This window comes from Panicum hallii, chromosome 4 (genome assembly GCF_002211085.1).
Source record: "Panicum hallii strain FIL2 chromosome 4, PHallii_v3.1, whole genome shotgun sequence".
Lineage (NCBI taxonomy): Eukaryota > Viridiplantae > Streptophyta > Magnoliopsida > Poales > Poaceae > Panicum > Panicum hallii.
In genome coordinates, this window is record NC_038045.1 from 5,291,637 (window position 1) to 5,307,241 (window position 15,605).

The following is a 15,605-nucleotide window of genomic DNA, read 5'->3' on the forward strand; positions in this document are numbered from 1 at the left end:
TCGTACTTTGATCCACTAATGGCAAAATGATTGCATGCAGATGCCCTTAGAAGTAGTATAATCTACTATGGAAACATCTGCCTCACATGACAAGTTCAACCTTCCAGCAATAAACAAAATCGTCACGGTCTCCCCATCCATGCATTCAGGGTGCGTTCGTTTCCTACCCTCTAAATTTTAGACCCATCACATCAAAGAGAATCTTGCTATTTAGAAGTATTAAATAAAATCTGTTTATAAAACTTTTTGCACAGCTGGGTGCTAATTCGCGAGACAAATTTAATGAGCCTAATTAATCCATAATTTGCCACAGTGATGCTACAGTAATCATCCACTAATCATGGACTAATATACCTCATTAGATTCATCTCGCGAATTAGCACTGGGGTTCTGCAATTAGTTTTGTAATTAGACTTTATTTAATACTTCTAAATGACAAGATTCTCTTTGATACGACCCCTCTAAACTTTAGGTCTTCAGAAAACGAACACACCCTTAGGCATGTATGCCATGTGAAGAACTACAACTGCCATTCGACCCATCAAATTCCTTCTATTCATGTCAATTCATAAATAGTAAATCACTCACTTCTGTAACCTTTCACACTAATATCAGCAACAAAAACCCCATCCGTCCAAATCAGGCATTAATACCAACAATCAAAACCGGCCATCCGAAACAACAACTCATGTACTACGCATTTACGGCGCAGTCGGTTAAACGCAAAACACCGCTAACTTTAAATTGCAAAATTGGTCAAAAAAATCTTGAATCATTTATGACTGCCAAAATTAAATCGCCCTATTATCTTGAACACGTTTCCAGATCTTTTTTGAAGGAAATCTTTGCAAGATATATTATGCTAGTATGCTTTTTCTCGACTCTATCTTCCTCTCTTCATGTAAAGTCCACCATCAATTCATCATCTCCGTTAGATGATGATATCTACTCGAGGATATCTTGAATAGTATGCAGAGATGAGCCACACCAAAACGACTAGCGACGGCCTTTCACAAAAGGGAAAACCGCTGCTTTCTCCCCTGCTTTTCAGCCCCCCTCCCTCTCTCCTGCTGTCCCACTCCCTCCTCCCCCCCAAGGCCCCAAATATTCCCTCTCTCCCCTCCCTGCGCCTGCGCTTCTTCTTCTCGTCTCCTTCCTCCCGCTTCCACCGTCCCCTGGCCCCTGCCTGCGGCCCCCTGGCTGCCCCTCACGCCAATGCTGCTCCCCCCTGTTTTGCTGCTTTGACCACCTTAAAAACCTCAGGGCCTCCAAGTGCCCCACCGAACCCCGCCCCCTTCACGCCTCCTGCTCGAATTCCTAACGCCCGAGAAGACAAGAACCCGGGTGAGGTGAGGTGAGGTGAGGCCGCAGGGCGACGCCGTCACCTTCACCTAATCCCAACTCCCCCACTAGTCCCCAAGCGTCTGTCTTCCTCGCTTCGGTCACCAGAGCGGGCCGGAGTTAAACCAGGCCGGCAGTGGGGAGGAGCGACGAAGAGCCCCCCTGTCATGGATCCCGAGGCGCCGGCGCCGCCGCCGGGCACTCCCCCGGATGACGAGGTACGGTGCCCGGAGCTGCCAGGTGTCCCAAAGGCCCAGTCTTGCCCGGGCGGCTCTTGCTCATGCCGCCGTGATCGTGGCTCTTGAATCTTGGAATGCCCGCGTCCGTCGGTTTTGTCTGCGCGATCTTGAGGTTGAGGGGTCCTGAAATGCGTGCTGATTTGTTTCGGTTTGTTGTGTGGCTGTGCTGTGCCCCGCAGGAGGAGAAGCGGGGAGGACGGAAGGGGGTGCCGTGGCGGATGACGCTGAGCCTGGCGTACCAGAGCCTGGGCGTGGTGTACGGCGACCTCAGCACGTCGCCGCTGTACGTGTACAAGGCGGCCTTCGCGGAGGACATCCAGCACACGGAGAGCAACGAGGAGATCCTCGGCGTCCTCTCCTTCGTCTTCTGGACGCTCACGCTCGTGCCCCTCCTCAAGTACGTCTGCGTCGTCCTCCGCGCCGACGACCACGGCGAGGGCGGGACCTTCGCGCTCTACTCCCTCCTCTGCCGCCACGCGCGCGCCGCGCTCCTCCCGCCCGGCCGCTCCGCCGCCGGGGACGACGACCAGTTCTTCGACGCCGCCGGCGCCAAGAAGGCTCCGGCGGAGAACGGCAATGCGGTGACGCTGGGCGGCCGCGGCGGGGGCGCCGCCGCCAGCGTCAGGAGGCTGCTGGAGCGGCACAAGGTGCTGCAGCGCGTCCTTCTTGTGCTGGCACTGGTCGGCACCTGCATGGTGATCGGCGACGGGGTGCTCACGCCGGCCATCTCCGGTAAACCTGCGATCGCCTTGCCTAACTGGATGTTCTTGATTTGTTGGGTTGTGTGGGTATGCTGCGGATTCCTGATTTTGACATGGTGCTCTGTTGCTGCAGTGTTCTCTGCGGTCTCCGGGCTGGAGCTGTCCATGGAGAAGGAACACCATAAATGTAAGGATCCAACCATCGCACTTCCATTAATTTGTATTTGTTGTGTAGATTTGTCTTTCCAGCTTTCTAGGTACTGTTCACCGTTTCGAGTTCTCAGCCTAATGAATCAGGGTCCACCTCAAAGTGTCCTGATACAATCAGTCAATCATAGAATTGCCCCAGTGTTAGGTGTCAGTTTTGTTTCAGCGACTGCTTCTCCACTGCAAGATGTGTGGAACAAGGGGTGAATTTGTGGCAAATGGGGGTTTCTCCTAGGAAAAGGTGGTCAAAAAGAGATGCCGCGTACCTGAAGAATTTGGTTCACATGGAGTGGAAATTGAAGTACCAGGATGTGAACTGTTCACAATCACCTCGAGTTATCTCTGTAACATCAGAAGCCGTGGTGGGATATACACTTATACAGTTCATCTCGGAAGGTCTTTGATTCTTTCACAGGGCAACACCAGGGACAGATCATCAAAGAAGATGGAGCTATCAGTAGTCATGGACACTAACAGTTCCTGTGAGTAGCAAAATAGAATGGTTTCATCAACACTGATGCTACAATACATGGAACCACTCCCTCGTTTCAAGAGTAGGTGGAGGTCTGGAATGGAACTACTCGTCAAAAAGAAAGGATAATGGTTCTCATGTAAGATATGCTAGATATGCCGTGCTCTTTCAATTGATATTATGTAGTTACACGAAAGTGGGATGGCAGAAAGATAGTACCACGTAGTAAGATTCAGGAACCTGGAGAAAGGCCACCTCTGCTGAAAGAAGTTCACATTTGCCGAGGTCCAAATTATAAAGCAAAGGACCCTATTCTTGACTTTTCAATTAATAATTTGGCCTCTGTCAAGTTAATTATGATTTCCCTTTATTCTGATTCCTTTTTTGTGTTGATAATGTGCTGTTTTATTCTAAGTCCCTTTCTAACTGTATGAAGTTCTGCTATCATGAATCTGCAGATGTGGAACTGCCTATTGCTTGCGTCATACTGGTTTGCCTGTTTGCACTGCAGCACTACGGTACACACCGGGTCGGCTTCATTTTCGCTCCAATTGTGATCACATGGCTTCTATGTATAAGCATGATCGGTGTTTACAATATTATTCACTGGGAACCCACTGTATACCGAGCGCTATCTCCATACTATATGTACAAGTTCTTGAGGAAGACACAGAGAGGAGGTTGGATGTCCCTGGGAGGAATACTGTTATGCGTAACTGGTACTGTGCTCTGCAACCATTTCCAAACCTTTTGCTTTGATCTGTGGAATGTCTCATACTCAAGGTGACACCTTTTGCTCTTTCAGGTTCTGAAGCAATGTTTGCTGATCTGGGGCATTTTAATCAGTTGTCAATACAGGTGAATAAATGTCTGCTGCAAACTCACTTTTTTTCTGTATTCTTTCATACTAGAAACCCATATATAGTAAAATAATTCTCTCTGATAAAAATTTCTTGGGCAGATTGCTTTTACATGCATGGTGTATCCAGCATTGATCCTCGCATATATGGGACAAGCTGCTTACCTGTGTAGGCACCATAACATGGAAAGTGACTATAGGATAGGATTCTATGTGTCTGTTCCAGGTAAGTTATGCAATTGTGCTATTCGGATACTTCATCAGAGAATGTGAACAATATTATGATATCATGCTCGTAGTGCTATTTGTTAATGTTGACCATCTTACGTTGCAGAGAAAATTAGGTGGCCTGTTCTAGCAATTGCTATCCTTGCTGCCGTTGTGGGGAGCCAAGCTGTCATCACGGGTACATTCTCAATGATCAAGCAGTGCACTTCTCTGGGCTGCTTTCCTCGGGTGAAGATAGTTCATACATCTGCCAAAATACATGGGCAAATATACATTCCTGAGATCAATTGGATCCTGATGATACTGTGCTTAGCTGTAACCATCGGTTTCAGAGATACGAAGCATTTGGGTAACGCATCAGGTATGTCGATGTCAATACTTTTCTTGGGGAAGGACTATTGTCAGGGACATTAGGGATACTTCAGTTTGACAGGAAAGAGCAATCCATCTCATATGAAGTTATTCTTTATGCAGGATTGGCTGTTATAACTGTCATGCTGGTCACAACATGTCTGATGTCCCTGGTGATAGTCTTGTGCTGGCATAGGAGCATATTTCTTGCAATTGGCTTTATTGTGTTCTTTGGAACAATTGAGGCACTGTACTTCTCGGCCGCACTAATCAAGTTTAGGGAGGGAGCCTGGGTCCCGATTGTCCTGGCTTTCATCTTTATGTTGATAATGTGCATATGGCACTATGGCACCATCAAGAAGTATGAGTTTGACGTTCAGAGCAAGGTCTCCATCAACTGGCTTCTTGGTCTCAGCCCAAACCTCGGTATTGTTCGTGTGCGTGGCATTGGTCTCATCCATACTGAGCTTGAGACTGGCATCCCAGCGATCTTCTCGCATTTTGTCACCAATCTGCCTGCCTTTCATCAGGTAGCTTCAATAGTTTTTTTATGCCATTTTCATTGTTCAAAGTTCAGACATTCAGATGTTTACCTCCTTATTCATCATTGTTGGTCATGGTCAGGTACTCATATTCATGTGCATCAAGAACGTTCCCATACCTCATGTCCGGCCTGAAGAGCGGTTCCTTGTCGGAAGAATTGGCCCCAAGGAGTACAGAATATACCGCTGTATTGTCAGGTACGGGTACCATGACTTCCACAAGGACGACATGGAGTTCGAGAAGGAGCTGGTGTGCAGCATCGCGGAGTTCATCCGTTCAGGGTCCTCCAAGATCAATGGAATGTCCGAGGACTTCGACAAGGACGAGGAGCAGCGGATGTCAGTCGTGCGCTCCGGCAGCATCCGCATGCTGGAGGAAGACGGCTCGGTGGAGAACACCGTCGGGCCCTCACATGCACGGGAGATTCAGTCGCCGGCCCCGGTGCCGGCACCGGCGACGGGAGTCAAGAAGCGGGTGCGGTTCGTGCTGCCGGCGGCGAGCCCGAAGCCGAATGCCGGCGTGCAGGAGGAGCTGCAGGAGCTGTCGGACGCGCGGGAGGCCGGCATGGCCTTCATCCTCGGGCACTCGCACGTGAAGGCGAAGAGCGGATCGAGCTTCCTCCGGCGGTTCGTGATCAACTTCTGCTACGATTTCTTGCGGCGGAACAGCCGGGGGCCCAACTACGCCGTCACCATCCCGCACGCCTCCACGCTGGAGGTTGGCATGATGTACTATGTCTGAACCCTGAAACTCTGGAGAAGATGAACATAGGAAGAGTAAAAGATGAGGAAATGAAACAAAAGTTTTCAGCTGTATATGCTAGATTTCGTAACTGATGTTGAGTTGTGTTGTAAATTCAGCCTAATATTCTTAGGTCTTCAGCTTTTCTCGTAAATACCAAAATTATCAGTTACCTTCATTGATCAAGAAAATTCCTTACATATATATACCACCGAACGTTGATCCCGGATCTGCCATCGCAAGAATCCACCTACAGACCTCAACTACTATAACAAGATCACTCATCAAGTGGAATCCAGGAGGGTGCCATTTCTGTCGGCCATGAGCTCGGCTGGCCTGGCACGGACGCTGAAATCCCTGTGCATCACCGGGGACCTGTCCAAGGCCGTGCGTCTCCTGTGCCAGAGCCCCCTGTGCCCCGGCGCAAGGACCTACACGCTTCTGCTGCAAGAGTGCGTGAACCGGAGGGACGCGAGGCTCGGCAAGAGGATCCACGCGCGCATGGTCGCCACGGGTTTCCGCTGCGGCGAGTACATCACCACCAAGCTGCTCATCTTCTACGCCAAGATCGGGGACCTCGGATGCGCGCAGAAGCTGTTCGACGGAATGCCGCAGCGGAGCGTCGTCGCGTGGAACTCCATGATCTCGGGGTGGGCGCGCGGCGGCGCGGGGGAGCAGGAGCGGGCGGTGGAGCTGTTCGGCGCGATGCGGGCGGAGGGGCTGGCGCCGGACCAGTTCACTTTCGCGTCCGTGCTGTGCGCGTGCGCGAGGCTGGCCGCGCTGGAGCGCGGCCGCCGCGTGCACGCCGTCGCGGTCAAGTCGGACGTGGGCGGGAACGTGTTCGCCAACAGTGCGCTCGTGGACATGTACCTCAAGTGCAGCAGCCCCGAGGACGCGCGCCGGGCGTTCGCGGCGGCGCCGGAGCGGAACGTCACCATGTGGACCGCGGTCATCTCCGGGCACGGCCAGCAGGGGCGCGCCGCCGAGGCGCTGGCGCTCTTCGACCGGATGGCGGCGGACGGGTTCCGGCCCAACGACGTGACGTTCCTCGCCGTGCTCTCGGCCTGCGCGCACGCCGGGCTCGTCGACGAGGGGCTGAGGCGGTTCGCGTCCATGTCGTCGGACTACGGGCTCGCCCCGAGGGGCCCGCACTACGCGGCGGTGGTCGACATGCTTGCCAGGGTCGGGAGAATACATGACGCCTGCGAGCTCGTCAAGAACCTTCCGGACTGCCAGGAGCACTCCGTGATCTGGGGCGCGCTGCTAGGCGCCTGCAGGAAGCACGGTGGCGACGTGGCGCTGGTCGAGCTCGCCGCGCGGCGGTTCTTCCGGCTGCAGCCCGGGAACGCCGGGAAGTACGTGGTCTTGGCGAACACGTACGCCGCCCGCGAGATGTGGGACAGCGTGGCCGGCGCGCGCGAGGCGATGAGGGCGCTCGGCGTAAAGAAGGACCGCGCCTGGAGCGCCGTCGAAGTGCTGGGCAAGAAGCACACTTTCCTTGCCGGAGACTCGTACCACGACGAATACTCGGCGATATATAAGGTGTGCACTGCATTGGCCTCCGCCGTCTCCGAACAATCTGCGCGAGCAACAGATGGTGCCAGACACTGCTGATTGATGCGCATCGACCTGCATGGTTATTGCTGCAATTCAGAATGGAGAAATATCCTGCACAGCAATGGTATCTTCTTGTGTGATCTGAATGCCACACTGTTGGCTGCGCAGTTTTGGTACAACGGTTTCCACTGCTCATTCCTTTTGTCCATATACAGACATGTAGGAGGACTGGAGGAGGTTAAAATTACAGATGCTCAGGTTTGCTACACTGTTTTTAACCACGGATGCTTACCACAGCCTGATGAATTGTCACTGATGAAATCTGAAAGAGCAGAGGAAGCCCACATAGATAACCTGGGGAAGAAGCTGCCGCAGCAAAGGACAGGTACTACGAGGTACAGCTCCATCTGTGCCTGTCAGTCACTAGGGGTCTCTACCTTCCTTCCAGAAGCAGCTTGTACCACAAGATCGCGTCGACAGTTCAGGTTTCTCGATCATGGAGGCTCAGATCTCAGAACATCACATCGAGCTGTGAAGTGGATCCTTGCAGAGCTGTGGTACTGGTTTGGAGATCCAGTACTGCTATGTTTTCTAATTTTCTTCGATCACATGCATGTCCTTTTTTACCAGTGATTCAGGGCCTGTTCGTTTCCTACCCTCTAAACTTTAGACCCATCACATCAAAGAGAATCTTGCTATTTAGAAGTATTAAATAAAATCTGTTTATAAAACTTTTTGCACAGCTGGGTGCTAATTCGCGAGACAAATTTAATGAGCCTAATTAATCCATAATTTGCCACAGTGATGCTACAGTAATCATCCGCTAATCATGGACTAATATACCTCATTAGATTCGTCTCGCGAATTAGCCCCGGGGTTCTGCAATTAATTTTGTAATTAGACTTTATTTAATACTTCTAAATGATAAGATTCTCTTTGATGTGACCCCTCTAAACTTTAGATCCCCGGAAAACGAACACACCCTCAGTCAAATCCACAGACAGGTTGTCCATCACCTGACTTGCAGGCTTTAGGGCGAAATCATGAGTGAATCAGAAAAAAGCACTGGTGATTCATGTATTGAGCTCCTGGGAGTCTGACAAGATGTAGAACAGTTGATCTCTCAGAAAGCAACCAAAAGGGGTCAGTTCCTATGATACATCATATCTCTATTTGGGCCACAATGCTCTGAACTGGAATCTTCTCAAATACAATATCTTTATTACACTTAACATCGACATGGGAAACAATGAAGGTAAAGGAGAACATGTACAACTTTATTTTCTCCCTCTTCTCCCAACAAACTTGCGAACAATGAATGAGCAAATGGTTTCTGTTTTTCTGTTTGCACAACAAACGATGAAACTTTCATGATTTGCTATCTTTTTCTACTGCTGATGCTGCTACGGTGACGTTGAGACTCAAAACAGCCTGCTTGTCATCACCAACCTCATGCGCTTCACAGCACATTCCTAGCAGCTAAAACATACCTATACATTTCTATTGCTTGTCTTGCAGTGCTCTTGCACTGCTCCTCTTCCTGACAGCAGGTACACACAAGATAAGGCTGCTTAATCTTATCTTTCATCTGGTGATGTACCATAAAGCTGTCAGTTTAACACAATCATGAATCCATAAAGATGGTGTCATAGCATTTCTGCTATGAATACGGGACAAATGTCCCGACATAGCCCACACCAACGACGAAGAAAGCAATAGATTGGAGAAAGAGGAATATGTAGTAGTGGTTATTCCCAAATGTGACGTCATAGCATCCACAGAAGAAGAGGTATGCTGCGACACCAAGCTCCAGAATATGCAACCTGATTCCACACTAATGCTTAGCCACGAGAATGAAAAGATGAATCAGAATGGACAAATTTTGGTTACATACCTATCTCCTATCCTCATGCAGGGTTTGTTGGATCCCTTGCCTGGCATTTTCATCCTCAAAGCATCACCAAGCTTTTCTGTCACCACCCATTCATTTACCCTGCCTGCCTCCAATAGGCCAATGAAAGTGGCCTTCGTTCTATGCAAGGACATTACATTCTCAAAGAGTACCCAGAAGACAATTAAGTGAACCGACCTGCATCATTCAATGATTTTGTTGTTAATCTTCAGGTAAATGTTAGATTTTTCATATCTTCAGAAGTTAAGGCATATGTTGATTTTTTATTACTCCACTTGGATCTCAAACTTCTTGAGAAGATGGGTACCTTGGAGTGCCTACAGCATTGAGAAGGGTGATGATGGTTGGTATATACACAGAACCCCACTTTGGTATTTCAACCTCAGGAACTAAGACTGTGGCCGGGATGACAATGCAGTAAAACACAAAGGTCACGATGTGTGCTATGATCTTGCGCACAAGGAAGAAATTGTAGATGACATGGATTTTCTTCCAAAGTGTCACTTTCTGCATCAAGATTGACAAATAACTTGTTACAAATAACTGGTGACTATGTTTATTTTACTTTCGAAAAGAAAAAATCTTGGTGCAAGGGACCTTGTTCCTGACAATCTCCATCAACATTTTCCTGAACAGGTTTGCTGGTCCACATGACCATCTGTGTTGTTGATATCGATATGCCTTGAGCGTGCTTGGGAGCTCATTTTTCACCTGAAAATATATTTGTGGGTTAGTTCCATGCTTCCTTATGCATTTACTCATTAACTTTAGCAGCTACGCGACACCAAGAACAATGCAGACTAATGCAGTGGTTGATACATGAATATACAGGAACTGCTGCCTTTTTACCATGAGGTCGCCAAGGAATACAAACTTCCATCCTTTGAGGCTTGCTCGGACCGCCAAGTCCATGTCTTCGACTGTGGTCCTGTCCTTCCAACCTCCTGCCTCATTCAGAGCGGATATGCGCCACACACCAGCAGTTCCTGTCCACAAACATTTGGAATGGTAAGAAACTAAGACCGAAAGTGGAAACGTATAATACAAACAAGCATCGCAGATCAGCTGTGCTATGATCTTGCATTGTTCTTGTGTCTATTACTAGTACCTTGAGGGGAATAAAAAGGTGCAAAAAGTTGGCCATTCATCTGCGCTGTCATAATTATCATTCGTCAGTAAGGGTTTCTCTCTTCCCTGAATCTCTTCACAAGACATGCCCAGCATCTAACTTGTTTTATGCAATGTATATGATGTTATTGAATGGTAGCGTTGTGCCCCCCGTCTTCTTGTTCTCTGTGTCTCTGTGTGTCATTCCGTTGTTCCCAAGGGTAATGCTAACAATGCAGGCATGATGCAGTTTCATATGACTTTGAGACGTGGGGCATGCCCCCCCTTTCTTTTACTTTCCAAAGACTAGGAGACAGAGCGATCTCATTGTGAGGTGAAGCACGTGGTGGAAAAGGGAAAGGACGAGGGACAGAATCATGGGAGCGAGAAAGGAAACACCACAGAACGCCCCCCACGAGAGAAAACATGGGAAGAGAGTGAGATCACCATTGAAGCCGAAGAAGGCGTAGGTGGAGGAGCCGACTTCCTGCTCCACGGTGAAGTGGTAATCCAGGGACATCTCCTGCATCCTTGTCATCAGGCATTCATCCGCGTTCACTGCTCACACAGAACGAAACCAGCAACACCAAGCATGTTATCAACATGAAAATAGACAAAAATCTCTAGTAAAAACAAGTAGAGTCCTGCAAGTGCTGCCACTCCCTCTGTCCCAAATTATTAGTCATCTTAACTTTATAAATTTATAGATTTTATTTTGCACCTAGATATAATAATATATATAGATGCATAGAAAAACTATAAATCTAAAAAATCAAAACAACTAATAATTTAGCATGGAGGAAGCATGTACTAGCAACCGAAAGCGACGCGTTGTCACTTCTCAGTGCATCTATGCTATATCAGTGGTAGGAGTACATCTCAAAACGCCCTTGTAAAAGGATGAGAGTGAGACGAGACGGGATGCGGACCCTCAGTGCCTGTGTTTCGGTAGGTGACGCTCTCGCCACGTTGCTCACTCACTTCCCTGTGTACTGTTGCTACTGCTCCTTCCTAGGCCCAACGACCAGCGTACTTACCGAACTTCCACCGCGCCTGGACGAGCGCGAGGTCGGGGTTGTGGAGGAGGAACGGCACGGCGCGGCGCAGGAAGTCCGGCTCCGGCTGGAAGTCGGCGTCGAAGATGGCCACCAGGTCGCAGCCGCGGGCGTAGGCGCGCCGCATCCCCTCCCGGAGCGCGCCGGCCTTGTACCCGCGCCGGCCGCCGTCCCGGACCTCGTACCGCACGTCCACGCCCTTGCTCGCCCACCGCTCGCACTCCGCCCGCACCAGCGCCTGCGTGCCAAATCCACAGCCGGCACCTCGTCATCAGGGTTAGTTGCTGCTCATTAACTTCCGGTTAATGAACCCTGTCTCGATCTGCAGCCAAGGACAAAGACACGCACGCCGTGCCCGTGCGCGCGTGCAACGCGACGCCGACGCGGCCAGCCGGCTGGCCTCGGCCACGGTTGCACTGGCGACGAGGAGGAGGTGGGATAGTACCTTGACGACGGGGTCGGTGGAGTCGTCGAGCACCTGCACGATGATCCGGTCCGCCGGCCACGCCAGCCCGCACGCCGCCCCGATCGACAGCTGGTACACCTGCCACGTCCACCGTACGCATGCAGCAACCACACGGGCGCGCCATTACTAGGAGCCTCACTAGAGAACAAAAGAAAAACGGAGCTCCGCAGACCACGGTCAACGGCGGCTGCAGCTAGCCAGAGGTGGAGAGGCCAGGGCTCTCGAGTCTCGAATCTCGATCGCTGCTCACCTCGCGCTCGTTGTACATGGGGATCTGCACGAGCACCATGGGGTACGCCGCGCTGCCGACCTCGAGGTCGTCGTCACTGTCGCGGATGGGCTCGCACCGGTACCGGCGCTCGGGGCGGCGGCCCAGCAGGCGCGCGGCGAGGACGACCGTGGCCATGTACACCTTCTCCGCGAACAGCATCACGGACATGGCCAGGCACAGCGACACCGCCAGCCGCAGCAGCGGCACCGCCACGGGGGACGTGATCTGATGCCACGCCGCCGCGTCGCCGCGGGAGCCCGGCACCGTTGTCGCCCACTCCGGCAGCGCCATCCCGGCCATTGTATATTGCACACCGTTTCTCTTTCTCCCTCTCCTATCCTCCGGGCTAAGCAGAGCTGGCGGTGGCAATGGCTCGCAATGCGGGGGGCGCGGCGCGGGAATGCAGCGCCGCCGGGGTGGTGCTGCTGGCTGGCTGCGCGCGGAGGGGAATAAAAGGGAGTGGAGAGCAGGGAGAAAGACGGTGAGAGGGCTTTGTCGGCTGTCCCGGGGTCGAGACGGCGAAGCGAGGGGGAGATTTAACGGCGGGGTAGAGGCCAGAGGCCAGAGGGTGACCTCGGATTGCCGGGGACGCCGCCGGGTGTCGGTGGCCGGTGGTTTTAACCGTAGGGCCAACATGACAGTGAGGTTGAGTCGCCGGGCCGTGGCTGTGATGCGTGCTCATTTATGGGGTGGATACGGTGTGTGTTGATACATCTGGGACTGGGATTTGTTGGAGCTGTGGTGAGTAAATACTCCCTAAAAAAGTAACACGTTGACTATCAATATCTACAAAAATATGATATCTTCAATAAAAGAGCTATAAATCATTGAAATGTTTTTCTATATGAATCTACTAGCTAGTATAGAGCTAGGCTTATCTTGAAATTCATATATTTTTTTATAATATTCTTAGTGAAAGGTAGAAAAGTCTGACATCGGACAGAGATGGTCTTACTTGTGATCAGGATGTGATGCACAATAATGCAGCAACTGAAAGCTGATGATCGATCCACCTTGGTGCTTTGTAGCAAGCAAGCAACCCATTACCCATCTGATCCAACGCAATGCGTAGAAGTACTTCGCCGGGCGGCTGACACGCTTCGTCGGTAGCTCAGTCCCTTTGCCCGTTCCAGCTGGGTCTATGCATGAACCAGGAGGCCCCCGGTAGGGTTAGAACTTCAGAAGAGCTTTGCTAGCTTAGCACGGAACAGCGTCTTTCCTCTCATCGTCTTGCGGGCAAATGGCCATTGGGGCGCCCTGCGTTGCCCGAAAGGCACGCGGATGTGCTCCTCGGATAGATGTGGCGCCGTCCGGCATCGGAGATGAATGGGCCACAAAAACGCCGCACCACCTTAGCTAGCGTCGATCTCGGTGAGACGACGGCAGGATTGTTCACTGTCACTGCTATTTCCGGCCGGGCTGTTGCTCCTGCAGGGTTGCAGACCATGGTTTCGGCAAAACAAGGCAGTGGATGTTGTGGCTGGCTGTGCGGGACTCGGGAGCAGGGAGCACAGCGCTACTGTTTCCAGGGCAAGGAACATTCTGAGTTCTGGCAGGCACTGCTAGCCGCCTGCTGCCGCCATGAATCCCCCAAGGCATTGCTCCGTTCTGAACTCTGAAAGTCTGAAGCGACGGGTTTGACAGTGCTGGACCATCATCTGTGCTCACGGGTAGCGGCGGAGTCCATCTCTGACAAGCCGTTTAGGTCGGTCGGGCCGGGGGAACAACAGATATCCCGCTCAAGCTAGTCATCGGCAGTTCGGCCGCCGGCGGTGGTGTGACGCGGACGCGGTGGCTGCCAAATGATAGAGACCAGTGTAACTCTGGATCAAATCGCTCAAAACCTCGAATCGAGGAGGGATAAATTGACGATGCTAGCCGAACTGCATGCGTGCTAACGCAGATCACTACCTGGAGCCTAGTTGTTGCTGATCTCGCCTTTGCATCATGGATCGTCCAATCTGCATGCGTAGACAAGGGTTGCATAGGCAGGGTTGACGGCTCATGTACTTGTTTGAATGTACACCCAACGCATCAATACGATCAGTTTGCTCAAAAAAAGATAAACAATACAATTCTTGTTCTGGCGATCGTTATGTATAACTTCTACTATCTCCATTCTAAATTATTAGTCGTTTTAACCTTTCTAAATATATAAATTTTATTGTGCATCTAATCTAGATATATATTATATGCAGGTGAATTTTGGGACGGAAGAAGTACCAGCGCTGGGAGCATGCGGTGCGTCGGGAGGGGATTGGATGAGACCACCAGACCCCTTGGAGTCCGTTGGATTGGATGCACCGGTAGCACCAGTGCACCACGTACGTCGTACAGGATCCTCAGATCGCGGGTGCGATTCGTGACAGACTGACCAAAGGCGGACACGCGCCGCAGCACGACCGGCTCGTGTGAACGCGTAACGCGCTACGTGCTCGTGGAAACAGTTGGGATCGCGTGGCGAGGGCCCACGGGCAGGTAGCAGGTTAAAGCGATAGCGTCGCGGGGCAATCGTCACGGACGACGCCGACGGAGAGGAGGAAAAGGCCCGGGCGATCGACGGCGATGTCGCGGTCGAGGCCGGCCGGGGAACACGGGGCGGTGGTTGCGGTTGTCCAGGGCCCGAGTCTGGCGCGAGGTCAGGGAAGGCTTCGACCCTGCGGCGGCGCGCCCGCGCCGACGCGCGAGCAGGGCGGCGAGCCGGCGAGAGAGCTCCCTCCGGCCGCGCGCGTTGTTCACTGCCGTCCGTAGCGGAGCGGAGCGGTGGCTCGGACCCGCCCATGTGGCGCGCGCCCTCCGGTCCGGGGACAGGACGTGCGCAAGGGCCCCTTGCCCGACCGAGGGGCGGTGGAGCCGGCGGCCGATCGGCTGCTGCTGCGTCGCGGCGCGCATGTGGTTCTCGATTTTCATCGCCACCGGCACGAGGAGCAGCGCTTGGTTTCGCGCCGCCGCCGCCGGGTCCGGCCGGTCTGCCTGGTGCAATCAAGGGGGATGTGGATGGCGAAACTGTAGCCGGGAGCGCGCATCGCCGGGCAGGCCTGGATCCCAGAAATGTCCTGCCGACGGCCCGGCTGGCCGCGGGAACACACCAGACACCACCACAGGGCGTCGCTGTCTACTGCTCAGTTCCGCGCGTCCCAGCCTCTGTGCGGCTGTGCCCCTACGCGCGCCCAGAGCCTGACGACGTTTCTGGTGGTGTTTGTACCGGCCCGGGCACAGCGAAGAAGCATTGCACCCATTTGCAGGCTGCGGCCCAACAAGCACAGGCATGCTGATCGGGCATGACCATTGTCCGCCGGCAACATCCGTCAGGAAACACAGCAGCAGTGAGCATCCGCCTGCGACTCTGCTTTTCACCGCGACGAGCCGGGGATCCAGGGAAACGAAAACGATGGCATGGTTGGGGAAACCTGGACACCTGGGCACAAGCACAAGCACTATTTCTGTTCCGCAGGCCGTAAAGTCACCGTCTCGCTTCTTCAGGTGTGCATAGTGCCTTTGTTCGTTGCAGACGGCAGGGAACATGTTTTCTGCTACTACACCACTCACACTCCA

The 15,605-nt window shown here is 52.2% G+C and overlaps 3 protein-coding genes across 5 annotated transcripts; 2 read left to right on the forward strand and 1 right to left on the reverse strand.

Annotated features, from left to right (window-relative positions):
• The first annotated feature begins 1,093 nt into the window (after positions 1-1,093).
• Positions 1,094-5,860, forward strand: LOC112888823 (potassium transporter 10-like). The gene is made up of 9 exons (XM_025955162.1): positions 1,094-1,559; positions 1,760-2,312; positions 2,415-2,468; positions 3,419-3,679; positions 3,766-3,818; positions 3,922-4,045; positions 4,154-4,408; positions 4,522-4,928; positions 5,023-5,860. The coding sequence occupies exons 1-9, from the start codon at positions 1,509-1,511 to the stop codon at positions 5,680-5,682; spliced, it is 2,418 nt and encodes an 805-aa protein (XP_025810947.1). The 5' UTR covers positions 1,094-1,508; the 3' UTR covers positions 5,683-5,860.
• A 117-nt stretch (positions 5,861-5,977) lies between these two features.
• On the forward strand, positions 5,978-7,914 carry LOC112888824 (pentatricopeptide repeat-containing protein At4g16470). The gene is made up of 2 exons (XM_025955163.1): positions 5,978-7,363; positions 7,455-7,914. Exon 1 carries the CDS (start codon positions 6,004-6,006, stop codon positions 7,294-7,296), a length of 1,293 nt encoding a protein of 430 aa, XP_025810948.1. The 5' UTR covers positions 5,978-6,003; the 3' UTR covers positions 7,297-7,363; positions 7,455-7,914.
• A 632-nt stretch (positions 7,915-8,546) lies between these two features.
• On the reverse strand, positions 8,547-12,251 carry LOC112888825 (probable glucomannan 4-beta-mannosyltransferase 9). Of its 3 annotated transcripts, none has more exons than XM_025955166.1 (9): positions 12,030-12,251; positions 11,759-11,857; positions 11,296-11,551; positions 10,706-10,816; positions 10,001-10,137; positions 9,749-9,862; positions 9,459-9,658; positions 9,130-9,328; positions 8,547-9,046 (listed from the first exon to the last, which is right to left on the reverse strand). In XM_025955166.1, exons 1-9 carry the CDS (start codon positions 12,216-12,218, stop codon positions 8,900-8,902), a joined length of 1,452 nt encoding a protein of 483 aa, XP_025810951.1. In that variant the 5' UTR covers positions 12,219-12,251; the 3' UTR covers positions 8,547-8,899. The 3 variants fall into 3 exon arrangements, with proteins under 3 accessions (XP_025810951.1, XP_025810950.1, XP_025810949.1); XM_025955165.1 differs by having other exon boundaries at positions 8,547-9,073; XM_025955164.1 differs by having other exon boundaries at positions 8,547-9,062; positions 9,134-9,328; positions 12,030-12,233.
• Between the last annotated feature and the right edge of the window lie 3,354 nt (positions 12,252-15,605).

Excerpts from the sequence above, each read along its gene's own strand:
- LOC112888823 (XM_025955162.1), top strand. The coding sequence starts at position 1,509 with ATGGATCCCGAGGCGCCGGCGCCGCCGCCGGGCACTCCCCCGGATGAC. Across the intron at positions 2,469-3,418 it reads GGAGAAGGAACACCATAAAT|ATGTGGAACTGCCTATTGCT; the intron begins GTAAGGATCCAA and ends ATGAATCTGCAG. Across the intron at positions 4,046-4,153 it reads ATTCTATGTGTCTGTTCCAG|AGAAAATTAGGTGGCCTGTT; the intron begins GTAAGTTATGCA and ends CTTACGTTGCAG.
- LOC112888824 (XM_025955163.1), top strand. The coding sequence starts at position 6,004 with ATGAGCTCGGCTGGCCTGGCACGGACGCTGAAATCCCTGTGCATCACC.
- LOC112888825 (XM_025955165.1), bottom strand. The coding sequence starts at position 12,218 with ATGTCCGTGATGCTGTTCGCGGAGAAGGTGTACATGGCCACGGTCGTC. Across the intron at positions 10,817-11,295 it reads CCAGGCGCGGTGGAAGTTCG|TGAACGCGGATGAATGCCTG; the intron begins GTAAGTACGCTG and ends CTGTGTGAGCAG. Across the intron at positions 9,329-9,458 it reads AATGCTGTAGGCACTCCAAG|GTCGGTTCACTTAATTGTCT; the intron begins GTACCCATCTTC and ends TGAATGATGCAG.